The 25,420-nt window shown below is 41.4% G+C and overlaps 1 protein-coding gene across 1 annotated transcript; it reads right to left on the bottom strand.

The window, feature by feature from the left end:
* Positions 1 to 15,938: 15,938 nt before the first annotated feature.
* Positions 15,939 to 19,408, bottom strand: LOC132367708 (NADH dehydrogenase [ubiquinone] 1 alpha subcomplex subunit 3-like). The gene is made up of 2 exons (XM_059926294.1): positions 19,389 to 19,408; positions 15,939 to 16,197 (listed from the first exon to the last, which is right to left on the bottom strand). The coding sequence occupies exons 1-2, from the start codon at positions 19,406 to 19,408 to the stop codon at positions 15,939 to 15,941; spliced, it is 279 nt and encodes a 92-aa protein (XP_059782277.1).
* Between the last annotated feature and the right edge of the window lie 6,012 nt (positions 19,409 to 25,420).

Genomic DNA, 25,420 nt, shown 5'->3' with positions numbered 1-25,420 from the left:
GAGTTTTGACATCAAAATCCAGCAAAGAAGTGCAGCAAAGTAAAGAGAGGAAACTTTTTGTTGAGGAGAAGGGAAAGTTGGGAGGGGCTGTTATAAACAAAAAGTCCACTAGAGCAGGGGTCCCCAACTCCCGGACCACAGACTGGTACCGGTCCGTGTCCTGTTAGGAACAAGGCCTCACAGCAGGAGGTGAGCAGCGGGTGAGTGAGCCATTCATCTGTATTTACAGCCACTCCCCATCACTCACATTACCACCTGAGCTCTGCCTCCTGTCGGATCAGCCTTGGCATTAGATTCTCATAGGAGCATGAACCCTACTGTGATCTGCGCATGCGAAAGGTCTTATGAGAATCTAATGCCTGATGATCTGAGGTGGAGCTGAGGTGGTGATGTTAGTACTGGGGAGCGGCTACAAATACAGATTATCATTAGCAGAGAGGTTTGACTGCACAGAGACCATACTAAAGCAATTGCTTGCAGACTCATATCAAAACCCTATCAGTGAGTGGCAAGTGACAATTAAGCTGCATCTGGTGGCAGGCTTTAAGTCAGAATTTGACACTTATTTTAGTCTGCACGTGGCCTGCCCATTATTTTATTTACCACTTCCATCCACGCCTCTTTCCCGCACCGTGCACTTGTCTCAGTCACAGTTTTGGTAAGCCCACAAGCTCACCCTAGCCAAAATGAGTAAAAAACAAATGTCGCTGGAGAGCTTCTTTGAAAAGGAGGAAAGACCCAAAGATGAGACAGCAGAAGACTCTCAGGCTGCCAACAAAAGGAAAGCTGCATTTAAAAGAAAATACCAAGAGTCCTACTTAAATTGCAGCAGGTGATTCACATTCTCCAAGCCCACTTTGTATAATATGTGGCGACCAGCTATCCAACGAAACCATGAAACCTTCAAAACTGCTCATCTATCTCAGCTTTCACAAGAGTTTGAGCATTACTTCCCAACCACAAAAGACCCCCAAACTGGCAAGGAATAGATCTGCAACCCATTTGTGACTAAGCCAAGTGAATTGACTTTGTGCGTGCTAGAAGAGGATCAACTGCTTGAGATTGCAAATGATGGTGGCCTTAAAAGTATGTTTGAGACAACTTCAAATCTCCATACTCCATACCTTCTGGATTAAAGTCACGGCGGAATATCCTGAGATTGCCGCAAAAGCACTGAAAAGCTTGCTTCCACTTCCAACATCCTATCTTTGTGAAGCAGGATTTCCTGCAGTGACAGCAACCAAAATGAGATTACGGAGTAGACTGGACATAAACAACACACTTCGGGTGTCCCTGTCTCCCATCACCCCCAAATGGGAACATATAGTTGCAGGAAAACAAGCTCAGGGCTCCAACTGATTCTGCATTATGGTGAGTTGTATAATTACTTCATTATATATTACAATGTAATAATAATAGAAATAAAGTGCACAATAGATGTAATGTGCTTGAATCATTCCGAAACCATCCGCCCCACACCCGGTCCATGGAAAAATTGTCTTCCACGAAACCGGTCCCTGGTGCCAGAAAGGTTGGGGACTGCTGCACTAGAGGAAACTGGGAGTTCAAAGTATAGTGGCTTTTCATTGGTTAAGTTGTGACAGTCTCTCATTGTCTGAGCCATGCCAAGCAAGAAGAAAATCTCTCTTCCTCCTGCTGGTGGTAATAAAGTAGTGTCATTTCTGTAGGAGATGGAAGGTACTTCTCTTCCTGTTGGGATCTTATAGACTTCAAATGGTACCTGTGTGAGAGCTCCCCCTTCTGCCCTCCCAACTCTATTTTAGTGAGGTTTCCCTTCATTAAGAGAATGAAGAATGTCACCAGGCTTATCGGTCAATAAAGGATGTTGGGGCCATCAAGCCATTGGCCACTGCAGATGCCCCAGACTGTGCACCATGAAGAGATTCAGGATGGAGAAAAGCAGGATACCAGTCCTAGATAGTTAAGGTGCATATCAAAGGGATAATTTCAGTGAGCCCAGACTCTTGCATCTTCCCATAGATAGAAAAGTGCTAACTTGAGATGTCTGGTTTTCTTTAATTAGCAGTAAATTTTGATGTTTTGAGTACCTGGTTTTTGTCGCAAAAACTCCTGTATATCCTGGATCCTCCCTTGCCTCTTTGGAGCAGTCCCTCAGAGCTATCAGAGCTATTAAATCTGTGAAGCCACAATGCTTGCAAACAAGGACCCTGGGTGGTGATTATTTTCACAATTTGCCTTCAAGACTGGGTCATCTACCAACTTCAGTCTGGGCCTCACCGCACCTCCTCTGGGTATGAGGATGATTCAGAGGGCTGAGCAAAGCCTGAGGCACATACAGTGAGCACTGGCATTCTAGCAGATAACATACATCCAGGATAACCCACAGAGGTGCAACCTGTGGCCAGGACAAAGCCAAAACCTATGGAGAACGTAGCTAAGATGCTAGCGCCCGGGCATCAGCAGCCTAGGGACAGAGAGGCTCCCACCAGGTATGTTCTGTCCCAAGCCCTGATCCCAAGGCCTTCTACTTTTCATAGCAATGCCAGCTTCCTGGGAGGAGGAGGGAGTCTTCATTTCAGGAGGGCGGAAGAGGCCAGTTTCATCTATTCTTTCGATATCCCCCAAATCTGTGAGTCCTTAGCAATTTGGCATTTGAGTCTCAAACCCACTTTGCATACTTCTCAAGTTTTTTTTCTCAAACTAAAATCTCTGCCTTGAGACTTCAGAAACCTACTTTGTAAATCAAAAGCTAAGAATTTTGTTATCTTCAGTCTTTTTCTGATCACCTCTCCTGTGAGGCAGAATATTTGGAATGTTCTAAATAGATGAGTTCCAAACATGTTCGATCTCGAAGTTGAAAACCTTTTGAGCAAGCACCCCCATGTGTGAGTGTGCTTCTAATGTGTGTCCATATATACTACTGCTAATCTATACATTAAAAATTGGCAAAGCATAGCTTTTTCTCTCTGCCTTGGATGTCAATTAAATTCAATGTAAGTTCGCCCAGCTAGAGTGCTTGCAGTGACTTTCTGCTAATGATAATGTTGTGCTGGTAGGTGGTAGAGGCTAAGGGGAAGAATTTTTAATTCCAGGAGAGATGGTTTTTGGTTCTCAAGGACAAATGTCAACTGGCCCTTCGAAGCTCTTCTTGGAGTAGTATCCGGCAAATCATTCCTTAATTACCCTTGTTCACCCCTTATGTTCCAGGCTCCTCAGTGGGTTCCGTACCCCTCCTCCATTATTGCAGATGAAGAGCTAGACTTCTGAGGGTAAAGGAAAAAAAAATGTTGCCTGCTATTCCAGTTCTACAACCATCAAGCCATTAGCCACTGCAGTTGCCTGTGCCCCTGAGGGGAATTCAGGATGGAGAAAAACAGGAAGCATTCTGGGCTTTGGATACCAGCCCCTAAGTAATTAAGATGCATATCTAAGGAAAAATTTCAATGACCCCAGATTTTTGCATCTTTCCATATACAGAAAAGCACTAAAATCATTAACTTTATATGTCTGTTTTTTGTGATTAGCAGTAATCTGACGTTCAACTACATGGTTTTTTTGTTTGTTTGTCTTTTTTGTTTTTTCCAGCAAAAATCTCATATATATCCTGGCTTCTCCCTTACTGCTTCGGAACAGTTTCTCAGGGCTGAGAGGCTGTCTCCTGGTCTACACTCCTCAGCAAGACGCTGAATATACTCAACTCACAGCTCTTACAGTGTGTGTGTGTTTTTTAAGTCAACATGAGTTATCGATCACCCTTGGGAAGAAAAGGAAGATGAAGGATTTTTTTGTTGTTGTTAAAACACTTTCTTACTAGAAAACTGATGCATACTTGCTGCAAAAGATACAAAGAATGACAGAAATGTATAAAATGAGCTCCACCTGCACCTTCATTGCTCAGGGAAGGCTCCTGTTGACCTAGAGTCCTTCTTTTATTGAAAAAGTTCCTTCTTTTCAAAGCACATTTTGGATATCCTTGAGAGTAGCTCTTTGTACACATTTCAACTACTTTGTGGGGCAAACTTTGTTTCTTAAATCAGTATTTGCTATATCAAAGTTACAAATTTAAAATTAGTGAATTCTAAAATTGTAAAAACCTAGTTCTTTAAGTAAACCTATAATTCATATTATTCTATTTATATATCTAACAAATCTTTAAATAAATTTTAAGGCTTTTATACAACTTAAGTCTCCTTAAACATTTAACAATATATTTGATTTCCATCAACTATACTTAAATTAAAAAATAGCTAAATACGTATATGTGTGTGTGTATATATGTGTGTGTGTGTGTGTGTATATATATATATATATATATATATATATATATATATATGATTTCCTTTGTAAGTACTTTGGTTGTTTGATTAGTGAACAAAATTATCCCAGTAATCACCAATCTTCATAAATTCATGAGTTGTAAGTTATTTTAAATGGTAATAATGTTTACAAAGAGCAAGATTTTCTTTTAAAATTAAAAAAGTCTGGTCAGTTATCTAATTACACATTTTAAGCTGAAGTTACAAGATTGTTGGGCCCCAAATCTCTGAAACTTTAAAAATACTTAAAATGCTAAGTATGCACAAAAATATTAACTCTATATGTTTGACTTATGAATTAGGTCTACACATACTTTAGATACATTGACACAATGAAGACACAAGCATGTGGTGCCACCTGAGTGGAGTGAAGTAACCATCCCAAGCAAGGTTATTCTCTCAGCTCCAGAAAATCCAGGTGATCCTTCTCAAAATGAGGGACACATTTCTGTACCAAAGGGACTCTCAGCCCATGTTTCAATCACTCAAGTTGTACATTATCTAATTCTCCTATCCGAAGATCAGCAGCCTCCCCCTTAAGATGGTACCTAACCTCCTTGCATTTGGGATTTTTGTCTTTTTGTGGCTCTTAAGATATTTAAGTGACATTATCTCCCAAGGCGCTGTCTAACTTTGCACCCACAAATTCTAAGGTCTGTATTGGATTCTGTATTTCCCAAGGCTCTAACTCTGCACCAACAAATTCTAAGCTCCTTTGAAGGAATTCAGGAACACCACCCCAAACTATGCCTCTTTGGTATATTGATTGTTTTGATCTGAAGGCACTCGGAAAAAAGCAAATGCTTATCTGCCTAAAGACAAATCCTCCAAAAAGAACCAGGGACTTCCCTGGTGGTCCAGTGGGTAAGACTCTGTGGCCCCAATGCACGGGGCCCAGGTTCAGTCCCTGGCTGGGGAATTAGATCCCACATGCATGCCGCAACAAGTCCGCATTCTGCAACTAAAAAGTTCCCACATGTCACAACTAAGACCAGGGGGCAGCCTAAATATAAATAAATAAATATTTTTTTTTAATTAAAGAAAAAAAAAAAAAAAAGAACTCAATTGTCATCAATTCCCTCCCAGGAGTTTTTCACTCACCAGGGAAGATTGACTCTTATCACAGGAGAAGAGACAGGAAGTCACCACCACTCTCAAATTTTGTCCCAAACTACCACAGCTTCCATCTGGTTTTTTGTTGTTTTTTTTTTTGTAAATCATTTACTCTCCCCTAAAATGCTCACATCCCTTCTCCCCTTCCCCTCTTAAGACAGTATATAAGCTCTCAAATCTCATCACCATTCTGGGTATTCACTTGTTTTCCCTGAGACACCCCCATTCATGTGATGTTCAAAATAAATTTGCATACCTTTTGTTCTGTTTACTGTGCCTGTTGTCAGTGTGTTTCATAGACCCAGCCAGGGCAAGTCTTTCCTCCTCTACCCTTTCCAAACACAAACCTCTTCAAAGATAGTCTGGAGAGACAGGTACACAGAGTGAGGGGAGAGGGTGATATCCTCCCTCACCTGCTACATCAGTAAAACAGATCTTGCCAATCAAGAGTAAGCAGTGTCCCCTCCTGTCCCTCACAGGAGCTGGCCTGTGAGCTGGCCCCAGGAGGACAAATGAGGGACATACAAGCATTCAAGCAGAGGGTCCTAGCCCCACTGGCCACTCCTCCCCTGCCATCCTCATCTCTCCGTTCTGAATGTGCCCTTCCTTTGTCACTCACTTTAAGCAATTTTATTATGATATGCTTTGGAGTAATTTTCTTCATGATCCTTCTGCTTGGGGTTGTTGAGTTTTGGTTTTTGTTCTTGTTTGTTTGAGCTGTGGGTTTATAGTTTTCATCAAATCACCTCCCTCTATACTTCTAGGACTCAAGTTACAAAAATATTAGGCCACTTATGTTGTCTCACAGTTCACTGATACTCTGTTTCATTTTGGATGATTTCTATTACTAGGTCTTCAAGTTCATTAATCTTTTCTTGTGCATTGTCTAAAATGCTGTTAATTCCATCCAGTGTATTTTTCATCTCAGACATTATATTTTTTATTTCTTGAGGTCCTGTCTATTTTTTTTTTCATATGTTCCAATAACTCTTTTATACATATGTGTTCCTCTGCCTTCTTGAACATTTGGAAAACATCCATAGTAGCTATTTGAACATGCTTGTCTACTAATTCTATCATTTGTATCATTTCTGGATCTGTCTCTACTGATTGATTTTTCTACTAATCATGAGTTATAGTTTCCTAGATCTTTGCATATTTGGTAATATTTTTTATTGCATGATAGATATGGTAAATATATTCTTGGGTGTAGGAATTTTTTTTAGTATTCCTTTAAATGTTACTAGCCTTTATCCTGGTACATACTGAAGGTACTTGTAAATAGTTTGATCCTTCCAAGACTTGATTTTTACTCTAGGGCTAATTTGTCCCTACTCCTAAGACAATACACTATTGACTACTTTTCTCAACACCCTGTTTCTCAGGAGTCTTTCCAGTCTGGCTAGTGGAACATGAATTATTCCTGGACTGTGTGAACCTGGGGATTGCTCCCCTGATCCTTTCTGGTGATCTTTCTCTGGCCTGTCTCCTCAGGTACTCACACTTTTCAGAACTCATTCACATATCTGCAGACAGATTTCTGGAGTTCTCTGTGGAGATCTCTCCTCTGGGGCACTCTCTCCTGTGAAGCATAGCTGCCGTGGCCACCCCCATCTCTGAGCTGTGTCTCCTTAACCCAGGGATCCTGCCACTGCTGGGCTACATCTGGGCACCCTTTATGATGCTCCGTGGCCAGCAAACCATCCAAGCAGTAATCCATAGTTGTTTCCTATATTTGATCTGTTTTTCAGTTGGGTAAGGCAAGATATAAATTCTGATCCCTTTATTCCACTCTTACTGGAAGGAGAATCACTCTCTTTGTGATCTTTGAATGGTCAGTCCTCTAGGACCTTCGTGTTTAATGAATGTGAGGCTCATGGACCAGCAGCAGCCCCTGGGAGACCCACCTGCTACTGAGTCACATTCTTCCTTTTAACCATCTCTCCTGGTTCTTCATACACAAGTTATGTGCTGCCTTGGGAAACAAGCTCAAGAACAATAAAATTCACACTCTAGTTTAAATAAAACACTAAAAACAGTGGAATGCAAGTTAAATAAGAACCCCATCTATACATGGCATGGAAAATGCTGTATTGTTTAGCTTGCCTTCGGTCTAGAACGATTGCTGCAAAATTATCATTACCACAGGGATCCTTGATCACATATTCTTTTCATTCAATTTAGCAAAAGATCCCCTCTATTTTGGTCTCATTTTGGTTTTAATATAAAGCTATCCTTACTTGTAAAGCTTTTTTAATCCTAGAATGAACCCAACACTGAGCTGGGTCTTTTCATTTCAGCTACAGCAGACAGTGTCTGTAGCCAGAGAACCTGCTTCACACTCAGGCAAGGAAAACACATGACAAATTTGTAAGTTACTCATTTGGCATTTTAACTGAACCAAAGAACAATTCATTTTTGTAGAAAAAAATTTAAATTACCTGGTTTCTCATACCTGGCTGTCAAGCAAACAAAGGCGTAAAGTAGGATAGAAGATTCATTTGGACATATTCCAACAGCAGGTGTTTTCTAATGTAGGCAAGTAGCCAAAGGTCTCATCTTTCAAAGCATATTATTAATAAGTTCAAATAATGTCAAAACAAATGAGTGCATAAATACTTGGAGGTCACTATGTATCTATTTTAATGATTCATTCATTCATTTTCTAAATGTAGTAATACTTCTGATAGAATTTGACTCATTCAGAAATGTGACCCCACACTTTAGGTGATCAGATTCTTTAGACCACTTTTACACCATAATGGTGGGATTTTTATGTATTCATTGAGCATCTACGCTGTGTTTAATTATATTTTATTCCGATAAATTTACACCTTGCACACCAGAGATTCAGAGAGTCAGAGGCATAGAACTAGTGAACAATGACCAAGTAGGTTGGTGTCCATTTACCTATGAGAGAAAGCTCCTTAAAGCTAGTGAGCTTCCAGGTTTAATAAAACACTAAATAATGTATCACAAGGTTCCACATCATAGTGAGTAACATTATTTCACAAATTTTGTAATGATAACTGTAAAAGGTTTGCTTGTAAAGCATTTTAAGTACTTTAGTAATGTTATTGGTAAGCCATACTGTGTAATTTATATACCTATGGTCAGTGTATCTGGAGATGGAGAACAAGATTATGCTCAACTGAAGGAAACAATCATGACAATGGTAATAGGAGTTTTTAATGGGGCAAACACGATTCTGGCAAATCCTACTCTAAAACCATCACAGCATGTAATAACAGCAAAATACTAACACGATTTAAAAAGAAGTAAAAAAAAAAAAAAAAATCCGCTGAAATTTGACAATAAAATTCCCTGACATGGAGATCCCTACAAGATGCTGCCATTTTTTTGTAGTTGTTTATGTCAAAAGTATAGAAATAACAAGAGTCTGCAATTTATAGTTACAGATATCAGGCTTCCCTCCCTGCCCTCCTGCCCTTATTCAGTTAACAAATATTTATTGGATGCCTACTGAGTTTTTAGGCACTGTTAGGTGTAAGGGATATCATGCTTAATAAGACGTGAATAATGCCTGAAAAAAATGAAATGCAACTACAACAACAAAAAAGGAAAACCAGTTTCCATGAATGAAGCCTGTGCAAAAGTTGTATACTTTGGTGCCAGAACTTCTGCCCAGTCCTTGAGAGACATGAGGCCACAGGGGTCAGGCATCAGAGCCTCAGTGGTAGGAAACCACATTGTTCCAAGTACAAGTTCCCAGAAATTGAGAGCATGTGTGGAGTAGAAGAGGCATTCTTCCTGTTTGTCTTTAAAGTATTTGTCTAGGTTTAGATAAACTTGATTTATCTTTCTAAAAAGATTTCATTGTATTTTTCTCTTTTTTTGGCTATGCCGCGTGGCTTGCAGGATCTTAGTTCCCCCACCAGGGATCGACACCAGGCCTCAGAAGTGAAAGCGCTGAGTCCTAACCACTGGACTACCAGGGAATTCACTCACTGTATTTTTAAGTTAGGAGGTCTGGCCTTTTGAACATGGAATGATACATGACAAATGTCCTACAGGGCATTTTGGGACATCCTAAGAGATCTTTATAGCATGTATTGAGATATAATTTACATAGCATACAGTTTACCCATTTAAAGTGTATAACCATCACTACAATCGGTTTAAAATATGTTCATAACACCAAAAGACCCATATCCTTAAGCAATCACTCTCCATTCCCTCCTCCCTAGGCAACTACTAATTTACTTTCTGTTTCTATGGATTTACCTATTCTGGATGTTTCATATAATTGTAATTATACCATTTGTGATTTTCTGTGACTGGCTTCTTTCACTTAGCATAATGTTTTCAAAGTTTATCTTTTTCAATATAATGTAGAGAATCACATTAATTGATTTTTTTTCTGTTTTTTAATTTTTAAAAAATTTTGGCTGCATTGGGTCTTCGTTGCTACACGTGGGCTTCCTCTAGCTGTGGCAAGTGGGGGCTTCTTTTTGTCATTGCGGTGGCTTCTCTTGTGGAGCACAGGCTCTAGGCGCACAGGCTTCAGCAGTTGTGGCATGCAGGCTCAGTAGTTGTGGCTCACTGGCTCTAGAGCGCAAGGTCAGTAGTTGTGGCACACGGGCTCAGTAGTTGTGGCACACGAGTTCTAGAGCGCAGGCTCAGTAGTTGTGGCACACGGGCTTCATTGCTCTGTGGCATGTGGGATCTTCCCGGACCAGTGCTGGAACCCGTGTCCCGTGCATTAGCAGGCGGATTCTTAACAACTGTGCCACCAGGGAAGCCCACATAAATTGATTTTTGTATGTTAAACCATCCTTATATTTCTAGGATAAGTCCCAGTGGGTCATGATAAGCTTAATTCTTGATATATTACTAAAGTAGATTTGCTAATATTTGTTAAGGATATTTGCATCTGTCTGTAATTTTCTTTACTTGCAAAGTCTTAATCAGGTTTTAGTGTCAGGGTCACATAGGTCTTACAAAACAAGTTGTGAAGTAGTTCCTCTTCCTCCATTTTCTGAAAGAGCTTGTATAGTATTGGTATTATTTCTATCTTAAATGTTTGATAGAATTCACCAGGAAAGACCTCTAGGTCTGGGCCTTTCTGTAGAGGGAGGATTTTTTTTTTTTATTATGAATTCTTTATAGATTTGGGATTCTTTAGATGTTCTTATGTCATATTTGCTAATTATATTTTTCAAGGAATTTATCTAAGCTTATTTAACTCTTGAATGTGGGTTATAGATCAAAAGGTGAATGAATATTTCAAGCATAGAAGATTGCATGGTCAAAGGAGTGGAGTGTGTGCATGTGTGTGGGTACAAGCAGTTGTTGCTGGAACATGAAGTAAAGGCTGAGAAGTGATGGAAACAGAGATTGAGACCAAACTTTAGACAGCTTCCTTTTTGACTATGCCTTGTCCTTGAGCCCTGTCCTTGGCCTGACAAGTCAAGCTATAGCCAAAATCCTGCTAACTCCGTTTAGAGAGAATCCCCTACCCTTGGTATTGTAGGGGTGGAAAGACTTTCCCTCTACCCTCCTGGATTTGATGGTTGGGTCTATGCAGTACCCTGACAACAGGCAGATTAGCAGAAGAAAATGTATACAAATGTATTAATTTTTTTCTTTTGTTTTTTGGTTTTTTGGCCTCACCATGTGGCTTGCATGTTCTTAGTTCCCTGACCAGGGATTGAACCTGAGTCCCGGTATTGGAAGTGCGGAATCCTAACCACTGCACTGCCAGGGAATTCCCAATTAATTTTGAATGTTACGTACACAAAGGCATCACAGGAAAAAAAGTGAATACCTAAAAAAAGCATATATAAGTAAGAGCTTATATACCATCTTAATAGGGGAAGGGGATAGGGAATATGGGCCCCTTAGGAGAGAGTGAGTGATATTCAGGAAAGATGTCGGAGCCCTTAGAGGAATAGATGGGAGGTATGATAGACTGGGACAAATTCTGGATGTGATGTCAATTACTAGTCTTCTCTCCTGGTGGATGAAACTCCCGGGGATACGATTTATGACAACTGAATTCCTTTTGGAGGATCTGTCTTTAGGTGAATGAGGGGAGTTCAGAGAAAGCCTCTCCCTGATTTGCTGCTTTTAAAGTGCCTTCAGCTCAAAATAATCAGTATACAAAAATGGCATATTTTGGGATGGCATGTTGTCAGGATTCAGGAAAAGCCTCCCAAAAATGTGCATGAGGATTAGTTCAAGCTAAAGGCAACTGAGACCCCGCTGGTTTAAGAGAAGTTATTGCTCCTCCCTTAAGTACCTAGAAGAATTTAAATTGGGGATTTTTCCCAGAAAATTTATTACTGAGAGATAAATTTTATCTAAGTGGCCCAATATATACAGCAGGTCAAACATCTAATTACCAAACACCTGCTCTTCTTCTTACTGTCCTGTGAATTACCTTCCTGTCCTTGGAAGCCCCAGGCCCCTATCCCATTCCTTAGCTCAGGATGACATATATACCTCATTTTACCTTTCTGTCTCTGAACTGCTCATGTATGTGGGATTCCTATACATACAAAATTAAGTTTGATTTTTTCCTGTTAATCTGTCTCATATCTATTTAATTCTTATACCAACCAGAGGAACCTAAGAAGGGTGGGGGAAAGTTTTCTTCTTCCCTGACAGTGTCCTGAATGCCTTCAGTATCTGCTCACCCTGGATATCTGATCAAATTCCTCACCCCTGCACCCTTGATATCTGACAACCCCAGCCTGCCTTCAGCAAGAATCCTCTTAAGTTAGTTTAGCAAGAATCCTCTACCCTGGATGTCTCCTCTTAGTGATTTCCTATCCACTGACCCCTCACTCTGCTTATTGGCTATAAACCCCCAGCCATCTTTGCTGCATTTGGAGTTGGACCTATCTTTTGCCCCTATTGCAATAGTCTTGACACCTTTCACCATAGTCCTGAAGAGAGTCTTCTTTACTGTTTTAAAAGTGTCATAATGATATTTTCTTTAACAGGGCCATGGTCTTAGGAAGTTTGGATTGGAGTTTCTAAGTTTTGAGAGGTTATAAAAAAATCTAACTCATGGTTAGATTTCTCAGTATAAAGTTGAAAGTAAGAGTTCCTTCTGATGGGGTTCAGAAGGCACCCCTTGGCACCATCTTGGCACCTGGGCATATTGAGTATTTTAAACTGAAGGCATTTGAGAAATGACAGGTGCTTGGAAGGGTTCTCTGACCTCCCACTTCCCCCGAAGCAGGTCATGAGATCCTCTTATAAGAGGTGCCCTCCTTATACCCAGAGTAAAGGAGCCTCCTTATCTCCAGGTTGGAGGGACACTGAGAAGATTCTGAGCACACAGGCCTTGCTGTTTCCCCCAGTTTACTACACTGACTTCATACCCTGTCCTATCCTGTTCCTTCATGACCGTGCACTCTTCATCAAACTTAGCATAAAAACGCTCAGTTTTAACTGTTTCTTTAGGTCTTCATTTTCTTATGAAGGCTCCCATGTCATATAAAACTTATATTAAATAAATGTGTATGCTTTTCTCCTGTTCATTTGTCTTTATCAGTTTAATTTTCAGACCTAGCCAGGGACCCTGAGAGGGTCGTCCCTCTTCTTCCCCTACATTTCCTTCCAATAACTGTATGAGGTTTTTTCATTGTGAGCTAACTTAAGTGAAATGAAATGAATGACAATCTATTGTTCCCAAAATTGAAGGAAAGGCTAAAGGCCCAGGCTGAGAAAGGACAGGGGGACCGAGAAGCCTGAGAGACCTGGAGCAGGAAGAGATGTGGTGTCTCCTCATGGGGAGCTTGGCCATTTTCGACCCCTACATAGCTCTACTTGAGGCTCCAATTCCAGCAAGAGTTGGGTTTTTGTCTCCCAGAGCTGCAAATCTCTCTAGTGCCTGCACGCTAGAATCTCCTGGGAAGTTTTAAAAAACATGCTGATTTCCCAGCTCTACCCCAGAAATTTTGATCAATGATAATTGGCCTGGGCTACAGGGCCTTGGTCTTTTCCAGAGTACCCTGGGGCTTTAGGTGTGGCTGGGAGAAGAGCACTCCTTGGGGTAGGGGGCTGAGTCTGCAACCACCTGGAGGTATTCTGGGCCAGGTGTGCTGGGGCTTGTTTTCGGCCAGTGCGGGGGAAATATAATTGCAAAATCCTTTCCCACCCCAGAATACTGCTCCACAGAAGTAGAAGAAAAAGAAAACAACATTATTATCAAATAAAGCATTAAACCAGAATTCGATGCACATCACAGGCATTCAATGTAACTCACTAAAATGATTGCAAAGATAGAAAGAAATCTCACTCTTTGATACAGCCAAGGGCATACAACCCATCACATTAGGTAGCATTTGCCATTTGGAAAAAGGTGACAAGTCTGGTCCACCTCCTCCCAGGGCATCTTAACTCTGTTATACTACTGGTATATAAATCCTGCATCATCATGGTTGTCCTTAAACATGGGCAGTGCATTTGGCCACCAATCAAGATTAAGGGCTATAGGGGATCAGAACAGACCACCCCAAAACATGCCACATGGGCATAAAGATTATTTTGAGCTGAAGACAACTGAGAAACAGCAGATGCCAAACAAAGCTCTCCACCCTCCCCATCTGCCTAAAAGCACGATATAAATCCCCATTTGTAAAAGTTTCTCCCTGTACTGTACCAGAAAGAGGAGGATGGCTCTGAGTCTCTTCTCAGCCCCCAAAATAGCAGGAGAGGAATCTATATAACAAGGCTACTAAAACAACACTTATCTTCCATGAGTTCTCCCCACATATTTACCTTCCCAAGTTTGCTGCCTTTAAATCCTCAACATCTTTTCCTAAGTCTTGTCACATCTCTAGAGATTTATTGTTTTTTGTTAAGATGCTATATGAGCCCAAGTTCTAACCACCCCTTTGAGTTACTCATCCCTGAGTTTCCCCATGTCTATATGTGCTGCACGCATTAATAAACTCCGAGGTTCTCTGCTTAATCTGTCTCTTATCAGTCTAATTTGCAGGGCCCCAGTTGGAGAACCTAGGAGGGAAGAGGGAGAGTTTTTTCCTCCCCTACAGAGCTAATACGTTTCCTCATAGTGGGGTTGGATACCCTTATCAATGCCTTGGGGATCCAGAATACTGAAGAGCAGCAGGAAAGAGAAGGAGGCTTTGGCATGCCAGCCAGAAGCTCATGGTGCCATGTTGGGAAAGGAAAAAATTTCCCTCTACTCTTTCTAGGTTCCTCTAGCTGGTCTAAGAACCACACTGACATGAGACAGATTAACAAGAGAAAATAAAGTTTAATTACATACTACATACCTACGGGGTCTCCATAAGAATGCGAGTTAGGCAATTGAGGCCTATATGTCATCTGAGGGAAGGAGAAAGGGTAGGGGTTTGGGACTTCAAAGGAGAGAAAGACAATTCACTTGGAAGTGGAAAAACAAATGTTTGGTGAACAGACGTTTGCTATGCCATGCAGAGACAGTGGGACGCAGAGAGGACTTTGGTCTCCAGGCCCTGCTGAGTGACCCCTGCCACACCCAGCCAGTATTCTTTGTAGATATCTCTGGTGATGGAGCTCTTCCTGGGTCAGGGCCTTTATCTAAATTCTTTCGGCAGTAAGAGGGAGGTAAAAAGAAAGACTTCCTGAGTCTTCTGTTTCTTAAAAATTATCAGCTTGAGATAATCCTCATGCCAAGGAGACATTCTGAGAGGAAAAATGGGATTTGTTCAGTCAGTGAATTAAACTTTTTTTGAGCATCTATGTGCCAGCAGTTAGCTAGACTCTGCAGAATTACTGGGATTAAATAAAACAGCAAAATGAATTCTCCTATTGTCAGAGAGGAGGGAGGCAGGGAGAGGGAGAGAGGCAGGGAAGCTTCTCTGACTTGTCCTCCTCCCCTTTCCTTCTTTCCTCCCTTTGACGCTGCACCCCAGCTGCCTTGGACACCCCCACCACCCCATCCCCGGTGTCCTGGGAGTGTTTGCATCTTCACCTCCCCTTCCAGACTGCAGGCTCCTCAAGAGTGGGGTCAAGATCCTCAGCACGTTCTCAGGGCCCAGCTCAGGTAGGTGTTCAACAAATGTCTGAGGACTAAAGGCAGAGTCCTCACCCTTAGGGCTTAGTATGCAGACTGTCCAGACATTGCGGGAATGAAGCCAGCCAGGCGGAATCCTGAAGGATGAGTACGACAGTGCTGTGGGCCAGTCCCCCCAACTCTTGTCTCGTTTCTTTGAAATTTCCCTGGCTGGTTTGTCCCTGAGACAAATAGTTGTTTTTCCCTGGGATTATAGTTGTATTTCAAAAAACAGATGGAGCAAACCTTCACTGGTTCAAATCTCTGGATGGAGGCGGGCACCAATCCCCAAGCAGCGTGGAATAATTGGGCCTAGGGAAGTGACTTGTCTCATCTAAAAATACACTTGTTTCTGCCTCTTCCATTCCCATAATTAAACACATGTACATGTACATGCACATATGCTTGCTGCCCCCATTTTTTTTTTTTTTTCAGTGTTCACATTTTCATTAGGGGATCCAGGGAAAAGGACCCCTCCCTGTCAATGTAGATGCTCACAGTTTCTTCAGCCACTCCAAGCTTGGGGCCTGTGGGTCCTGTGGGTGGCTGGACCCATTGAGTATGTTCCCATTGTCTAGGAGGAGCACTGGGTGGTTGTAAGGTGAGGCCTGGTTGATCATGATGGCATACTTGGTGTAGGGGCTGATTGTGGGCAGAATTATAATGTGGCCCCCGATGGTGAAGGACACCACCAGCACCAGCTCCTTGGCCCAGGCATTCCTGAGGAAGGAAGGAGTCTTGCAGTTTCCCTGGCTACCCCAATTTAAGTCAGCTGGTTCACAAAGACTCTCTGTTTGACCAAACTTTACACAGCCTCCTCATCCACGGCCTGCTAAAGACAATCTTTTAGCAAAAAATCCTGCTAAGTCAGTTTAGCCAGATTCACCCACTCTTGATATCTGATCAAACTCCTCATCCCCCACTACTGGTGTCTCATCCTTGATGCCTTCAGCAAGAATCCAGTTAGACTGGTTTAGCCAGAATTCCCCATCCTGGATATCTCCTCTTAGTGATTTCCCATCCACCAACCTCACAGTCTGCTCATTGGCTGTAAACCCCTAGCCATCTTTGCTGCATTCAGAGTTGGGCCTGATCTCTTGCCCCTATCGCAATAGTCTTGAAAAAGGTCTTCCTTACCATTTGAACAAATATCAGGGTAATTTCTTTTAGCTTGTTTGAGAAGGAAGAAGAGAAGTGGTCCAGTTGTTGCTTCTTGGTCTGTTCCTACAGGTGACTGGACTACGGCCAGAGTGACTTTGGGGAGAGAGCTGTCAGTTTCTGTACTTGGGAAGTGAAGAGTGGACTGAATCCCCAAATTTCTGTCCTTCTTTAGAAGGATACAGAAAAAGAGGTATGGGCAAAGAGATGCCCAGGAGAGGCAAGGCAGTGACCACCAGGGAGTTGGTAGGAAAGTGTTTACTTCTGCATTCTCAGAACTAAGGGAGAAACGCCGTGCCTGTCCATTAGCCTCTTGCGTTGGAGGGAAGAAGGTGGGGAGACACAAAGCAGGGCTGCAGCCTCAGGGAGATGTCTACATGTGTCCCCATGTCCCTGTAGCTCACAGGTGGACATTGCAAGATCCTTCTATCTATCTACCTCAGCTTCTTTTCACATTTAAAAAAGAAAAAATTATTTATTTATTTATTTTTGGCTGCTTTGGGTCTTTGTTGCTGCGCATGGGCTTTCTCCAGTTGCAGCGAGCGGGGGCTACTCTTTGTTGTGGTGCACGGGCTTCTCATTGTGGTGGCTTCTCTTGTTGTGGAGCACAGGCTCTAGGTGCGTGGGCTTCAGTAGTTGTGGCATGCAGGCTCAGTAGTTGTGGCACACAGGCTTAGTTGCTCCACGGCATGTAGGATCTTCCCGGACCAGGGCTGGAACCTGTGTCCCCTGCATTGGCAGGCGGATTCTTAACCACCGCGTCACCAGGGAAGTTCCCTATTTTCACAGTTAAGGCTTAATATGTGCTGAAGAGTGCTCCATCTGCTCCCCCTTTAATTTTTTTTTAAAACAAAATCTTTTGTAAAGAGAAAGGGAAGGAGGATGTAAGAGCTAGGTTGATTCATGAACAAACGTGGATCAGATAGGACTATGTCATGTTACTTGTATAATCCACCATCAGAAATGTTGTGTAGTAATGGAAATAAATCAGTTAAGCAAAACCGGTTATATTAGTGCTACTGATGTAAATACCGAGACTTTGTTTTCACCCTCTGCAAAGTACAGAGACAAAAAGGGGCCATGAAGGAAAACTGACCCACTGCACAAGCACATGAAAATGTGAAAGACGCGAGGACCTTTCTCCTCTGCAAGGTTTTTAGCCCCTGTGTTTAACGTGTCAAATCACTTCTACCTTCTGAGAGCTGTTTAGTCGCCATTAAAAAATAAAGATCTTTGATACATATTGTTGACACTGTTTCTTCAGGAAAACACAGATTTATGCTCTGAGGGCCTATATGGAGAGAATATGTGGCCTCTATAGCTGAAAAATTTAGAGTTCTAAGGAAAAAAATTTCTAGACACCAAATAAGATTTATTTAAAAAATGAATCAGTGTTAATATAATCCAACATAGTTTACATTATGGTTTATATAAAACCCAGAATAGATAATGTATGACATTTTAAATTAATATTTTAGATCATCTTTCTAGAGTGTGATTTCTTCTTGACCTGGAGACTAGAGACAAGGTCCCAACTGCCAAGAAATTAAGCAGAGTAAGGGAGATGGTGATGTATGGGGGAGGGACAGTGGCTTTTGAAACCACAGTCTTCACTAGGGAAACAGAACTATAAATACCAGAGCAGTTAACAACTCAACAGAATAAAATACAGTCAAGCGTCTAGATTTTTTTTTCAAGGTGATAGTGAATGTGTAGTTTTTTGGGGAAAAATATCAAAACTATCCATTTTTCTTACAGATATTAGAGCTTGCTGAAGGGTAGCAGAATATGCCACCCCAAAATATGCCTCTTTGGCACAAGGATTATTTTGAGAAACAGCTGAGGCCGTAGAAGCTCTGAAAACAGAGTAGAAGTTACCTTTTTGTAAGGGACATTTACATTTACAAAACAAATCTCCATTTGTATCGGTATCACCTATTATGTACCAGGAAGAGGAAGATGACTCTAAATTACAAGACAGTCTAATAAGTGAGGGAGGCACACACTTGAATCTATATAACAACTTTACCCTTGTTTACTTTACTCTTCCTGGAAATAACCCCCACCATCACCATGACTGGCCTCCCTTCCCCAACATCTTTCTTTTGTCTTTAGCTGAAGATGGTATTTAAGGTGGTGGCTTGGGTAATCTGGGGATTTACAGTTTCCCTGAGTATATTCCATGCACCTATGAGGTATACATGTTAATAAACTTCTGTTCTTTTTTCTCTTGTCAATCTGTCTTTTATTATTAGGAGGGTCTCAGCCAAGAACTCAGAGGGTAGAGGGAAAATTATTTTCTTCTCTTACACTTCCAAGCATGAATTTAAGTTCCTAAATTAGTTGCTAAATTTGTGAAAAATATTAGCTTTTCCAGGCCCAAGTTTCTGACCTCAAAAATGAAAGAGGAGGGCTAGCAGTTGGAGTATTTGTCCTATGCCTCCATGACCTGTGCGATTTATGGTTTAACGGTCTTTCTAATGAGGACGACTAAGAATTTTTTTATCCCCTGTGTCCATGGAATAAGTGATCCCCTTTGGCTACCAAGAGTAAAGGGAAGCATTTCTCTACTAGTCTTCATGACAGGCGCGTCATGGGAACGGATGTTGAGGGGTTAACGTGTCTCTCCCCGACAGCTGAGGCATTCTGGCTTTAGCTGTAACAAGCAGGATGTGATTTGTCACCTGCTCCCTGGCACTAATGCCCACAAGTTGATTGGCTTCAGACAGCTGACTTCCCAAGGGGCTGAAACACATACATTCACAACGGGGGTTTTGTCTTATTACCTCATCTGCTGGGGCGTCATCCGTACACCGTCTCCACAGAGGAGACCGGTGGAAGGTGCCTTCGCGGTGCAGGGTGGTTAGTCCTCACCTCTTCCCTGGGGAAGGTGTCTGTTTTCCTTTGTTAGGTCTTCAGGGTAGTGATGCCTTTGGTGAGGCTGCCTTCCCTCTTGTCCCAAGACAGCTGTAGGTCGGAGGCAGACACATCCCAGGATGTGTGCCGCTTTCCAGGCGCTTTCCCAGATGTCAAATCGAACAGCTTCCGTTAACATCTCCTTTGGTACCACAGCTGCAAGGAGAACAATGCCGAGTAACTGGTCGTCTGTCTTATTTTTCATTATATTCTGTTTTTTTTTTTCTTAATTGTAGTTTAATAGAGATAACATAATTGTAACCACTTTTAAGTGTGCAGTTCAGTGGCATCAAGTGCATTCACACTGTTGTGCAACAATCACCACCCTCCACCTCCAGAACTCTTTTCAACTTCCCATACTTGAACTCTGTACCCGGTACACAGTAACTCCACATTTATCTGGGTTTTATGTTGGCGAAAATCTTCTTACATTTCTCCCAGTATGTTAGAGAGTTTTCATCTTTTATGTTGTTCACAAATTATTGTTCCATGCCTGGCCATTTGTTTGTGTAAGTATTTCTCTTGTAAACTATTGGTTCTCTTTTTTCTGCATGGTGATTGGTGGATGTTTGTTACAGGAGAGCTCAGTGGCCAATGGAAATTTATGCTGTTGTTTTGGATGGAAGTCATGTCCCCCGAGGGATCTTTCTAGTGAGTTTGACTGGGAACTCAGGGGACCACTCACTGACCAGCAGACTTCACTCAGGGTGTGTCATCAGGGAGCTTTGGGATGAAGAAGGCACTGCTAGAAGCAGGAGGTCTCAGACAAGTGGAAGGTGGCATGTCTCATTGGTCTGCTGTCCTGAACTGGACTTTCTTATATCCTTTTAAACCACTGCATACTTTTCTATAATATTAAGGTGACACAGTTTAATGAAATTCCCCTTCTGATGAACATCTAGGGTGTTTCTGTTTTTCATTACGATAAACAGTACTTCTATAATCATCCACTTAACATGCATGATTATTTCTATAGAAGGGCTTTTTATAAATGTTATTGCTATCCTAAAGTATATGTACACTTTAAAATCTGATTGATAGATGCTTACAAATAGTTCTTTATAAAGTCCTATACCAATTTCCTACCGAAAATGTATAAGAATAAGTTTTCCTTCCCACGCTAGAAACATACAGATTCATTTGCTTACACTGGATGTTATTATTTTTTTTTAAATAAATTTATTTATTTATTTTTGGTTGCGTTGGGTCTTCATTGCTGCACGCGGGGTTTTTTTTTTTCTAGTTGTGGCTAGCAGGGGCTGCTCTTTGTTGTGGTGCAAGGGCTTCTCATTGCCGTGGCTTCTCTTGTTGTGGAGCACGGGCTCTAGGCACGTGGGCTTCAGTAGTTGTGCCTCATGGGATCTATAGCGCAGGCTCACGGTCTTAGTTGCTCCACGGCATGTGGGATCTTCCTGGACCAGGGCTCGAACCTGTGTCCCCTGCATTGGCTGGCAGATTCTTAACCACTGCTCCACCAGCGAAGTCCCTACACTGGATATTATTAATCTTTATTATTTATGCTCATCTAATTAGCTTAAATGATATCTCACTATTTTAATTTTCATTTCTCTGATAACTATTAAGAGAGAATGTTTCTGTTAACCATTTGTAGTTTTCTTTATCTAAACAGTCTAGTCACATCCTTTACGCATTTCCCCTCCTGCTGGGTTGTTGTAATTTTCTTCTTATGTTAAAAAATTTTGTGCATTATTTGCTTAACTTTTTTATGGTGTCTTGCCATATAGAAGTTTAAATTTTAATGCAGCCAAGTCCAACCTATTTATTTTCTTTATGGCTTTTGCATTTCATATCCTCATTAGTAAGTCATTGTCTTAGTCTGTTTGGACTGCTATAACAAAATACCATACATGGCTTACAAACAACAGAAATTTATTTCTCACCTTCTATGGGCTAAAAGTCCAGGACCAAGTCACCATCTGATACAGTGTCTAGAGAGGACCCACTGTCTGTTTCTAGACAGCTGTCTTCTCACTGTGTCTCCACCTGGCAGGAGTGAGGGAGCTCTCTGATGCCTCTTTTATAAGGGCACAAATCCCATTCATAATTACCTCTCAAAGGCCCCACCTCCAGACTCCATCACCCTGGGGGTTAGGATTTCAGCATATGAATTTGGGGGAGACATAAACATTCAGTCCATAACAGTATTTTTGTTACTGAACACAAGTTTGTGTGCCCGACGCACAGTGAGGCCAAACAAACTGAAATGTGGGAGTCTGGAGCAGAGAAAGGTTTATTGCCAGGTCAAGCAAGGAAAATGGGTGGCTTGTGCTAAAAAAACTGAACTCCCTGATGGTTTTCAGTGAGAAGTTTTTAAAGGCAAATTTAGGGTAAGGCTTGCAGGGTGTGTGACTTTCTTCTGATTGCCTGGTGGTGAGGTAACAGGGTGGTGCTCCAGAAATCTTATGCTCAGCTTGAAGTTACCATCTTCCACCTGGGTGGGGACCTTAGTTCCTGCAGAAGAATTCAAAGGTATTATTATATATATTCCTTCAGGAAGAACAAGGACCCAGCCCCAAGTCTGTACTATTGTTTCTTGACTTCTCTCTTGTTTCTGCATTCGCTCCCTTCCCTGATTAGCAACTGTTTGAACCTACCTTTTGGAACTCAGGGAAGGTCATGGAAGCTGAATGAAGCTTATTTTCTACAAACAAGAAACGGGGGACACAGAAAGGATTTGTACCTGGGAGACCCACAGGGTTCTGTTTGGTTTCACTTTCCCACCCAACAATCAAAAATATTCCCCCTTAGGGCTTCCCTGGTGGCGCAGTGGTTGAGAATCTGCCTGCCAATGCAGGGGACATGGGTTCGAGCCCTGGTCTGGGAAGATCCCACATGCCATGGAGCAACTGGGCCCGTGAGCCACAACTACTGAGCCTGTGCGTCTGGAGCCTCTGCTCTGCAACAAGAGAGGCCGCGATAGTGAGAGGCCCACGCACCGCGATGAAGAGTGGCCCCCACTTGCCGCAACTAGAGAAAGCCCTCACACAGAAACGAAGACCCAACACAGCCATAAATAAATAAATAAATAAATAAATAAATAAATAAATAAATAAATAAAAAATTCCCCCTTGGTTTCTTCTAGTACTTTTATAATTTCACTTTTTAACATTTACATCCTTAATCAATACAAAACATTTTAAGGCTGTGTGTTTTTGTTTTGTTTTGTTTTTTTTGCCATACCATGTGGCATGTGTGATCTTAATTCCCTGAGCAGGGATTGAACCTGCACCCCCTGCACTGGAAGTGCATTGTCTTAACCACTGGACCACCAGGGAAGTCCCAAGGCTGTGTGATTCTTAAACTGATGTTGGGGAAGAAGAAATTTTCCTCTACCCTTCTAGGTTCTTCTGGCTGGTCTAAGAATTAAATTGACATGAGACAGATTAACAGGGGAAAATCAAACAAAAGTTTAATAACCTGTACATGGGAGAGACCCAGGAAAACTAAGTAACTCACCCAAATGGCCGAAACCCTGACCTTAAATACCATCTTCAGGTAAAGACAAAAGAGATGTTGGGGATAGTAGTTTGGAACTTCAAAGAGGAGAAAGGCAATTCACAGGAAGTTGAAAAAGCAAATGTTTGGTAAACAAATGTTTGCTGGACCAGGCAGAGGTGAGGGGACACAAAGCAAACTCTGGTCTCTGGGTCCTGCTGAGTTTCCCCCACCACACCTAACCCATATTCTTTGCAGATAACTCTGGACAGCTTTATTCTGTAAATAAGCCCTTTATCTAACTTCTTTAGGCAGCTAAAGGGAAGGGAGAAAGAAAGACTTCCCGAGTCTCTTGTTTCTTAAAAATAATCAGCCTGTATTAATCCTCATGCCAAAGAGACACAATTTGGGGTGGCAAATTTTGCTCCCATACACCAGAAAGACTTCTCAGATTTTCCTGTATGGACAGACAGTTGTCTCAATACCATTTAAAAAATAATCCATTCTTTCTTTACATTTTTGAACTTCGACTTTGTCATGTGCTAAATTCCCATTGGTCAAGTTGCCTGCAGCAGTGCAAAGCCACACTATTTTCATTTCACAGCCAGCAGTATTTTACCTGTGATAGGACAGTGTGCTCTCATCATTCCTCTTCTTCAAAAAATTTTGGCAGATATTATTTATCTTTTAGAAAAATTTTAGAATTCACATTTCGAGTTCCATTAGGCTTAAGATTGGTTGAATTTACTGAGTAAGTTTGGTAAATTTTTTTATAGTTTTTGTTGGGATTATTTTGCATTACATTTCTAACTGGATGTTCCTTGTAAGGATGTTCTCCTATGTGAAAAACTATTACCAAACCAAACTTACATTTGCTCACCTGCCATGTAGTAAAGCCAAACTACTGACACCAGGTTGTCGTGAAGGAAAGTACAGTGTTTATTTGCAGGGCACTAAGCAAGGAGAATGGGTAGACAATGCTTAAAAGATCCAAACTTCCTCATGGCTTTCAGGGATTTTAAAGGCAACACTAGGGGTGAGGGTCATAGGGTGCGTGATCAGCTTGTGGACATTCTTCTGATTGGTTGGTGGTGCAGTAACAAGGTGATATTTCAGGAATCTCAATCCTCAACCTTCTGGTTCCAACCAGTCTGGTGTCTGTGTGCTTGTGGTTAGCAGTTTCCAACCCGGGGCGGGGGTGGGGGGTCCTAGTTTCTGTAAAAATCTCAAGGATATGCATCAGATTGTTATCTATATCCTTTCAGGAGGAACTAGGAGTCCTGTGACTCTATTGTTCAGGCTTAGAACTTATCTTGTTTGACTGCTTTTCCTTTGTTTCTGCATTTTCTCACTTCTATAATACTTAACTGCTTGAGTCTGATCTTTGGAACTTGGGGAAGGCCTAGGAGACTAAAGCTTTTTTTTACAAATCAGAAACCAGGACATGAAGAGACTTGTACCCAGGAGGGCCCCTCAGGGTCTGGCTTGGTTTCCGGGTGAATGGTTACTGTTTGTTGGAACCATACCTGCCCACCTAATGGAACTCTCTTACTACTTCCACTAGATTTTATGTTGATCACTTTGAATTTTGTAAGACAAGCATCATTCCATTATTCAACTTCCTAGTTTTTGTCTCTTTATTACATTGGCTAGGACCTCAATCACTGTGCATCCTTGTTTTATTTGAAAATTCAATATTGTAAATTAAAGTAGGCAATTGTATTTTTATAAAATCTTCAAAGTAAAACTTGTAATTTGAACTCTGAAATAGTCACTGCAAACAGCAAAAAAAGAAAGAAAAAGAATACATCACTAATGAAATTACACATTCAAATATAGAACATCATCAAATTTCTACTTAGTAGTTAAAGGCTTCCAACTGTACCCCTCCCCCCACCATGTGCAACATTCTAAATTCTGAAAAATAATAATCCAAAGCATCCTCTGGGCAAAATATTTTTATAAGATACAAAAACCAGTCAATATATTGGGATATAGGACATTTATCTTGTATGAAGCTACAAAGCTATACAAAAGCAGTTGACAAAGCTATACAAAAGCAGTTGAATACTGTGTTTTTGCAACTGCAGAAAGAATACCAATCTTAGATGGAACATAGAAGAATATGTTTCTACTTCAGAATAGTAGAGCTGTGTAATCTACCAGATTGCTTACTGTGAAGATGAAACTCAGTCCACATCTTGTTCCGAGGACCCTGTGAGCAAATCCATTTTATGAATAGAAATGGCATTAGTAATTCTTGAGTGACAATGTCACTATTTGTAATCACAGATTTTGGTTTTTTTGGCCACACTGCATGGCATGTGGAACTTCCCTGACCAAGGATCAAACCCATACTCCTCTGCAGTGGAACCTTAACCACTGGACCACCAGGGAAGTCCGTAATCACAGATTTCTCATTTTAGTCAATAATTTCTCACCTGGC

This window comes from Balaenoptera ricei, chromosome 6 (assembly GCF_028023285.1).
Source record: "Balaenoptera ricei isolate mBalRic1 chromosome 6, mBalRic1.hap2, whole genome shotgun sequence".
Classification (NCBI taxonomy): domain Eukaryota; kingdom Metazoa; phylum Chordata; class Mammalia; order Artiodactyla; family Balaenopteridae; genus Balaenoptera; species Balaenoptera ricei.
The sequence above is the reverse complement of the archived record's forward strand: the minus strand, read 5'-3'. Positions and strand labels throughout refer to the sequence as shown.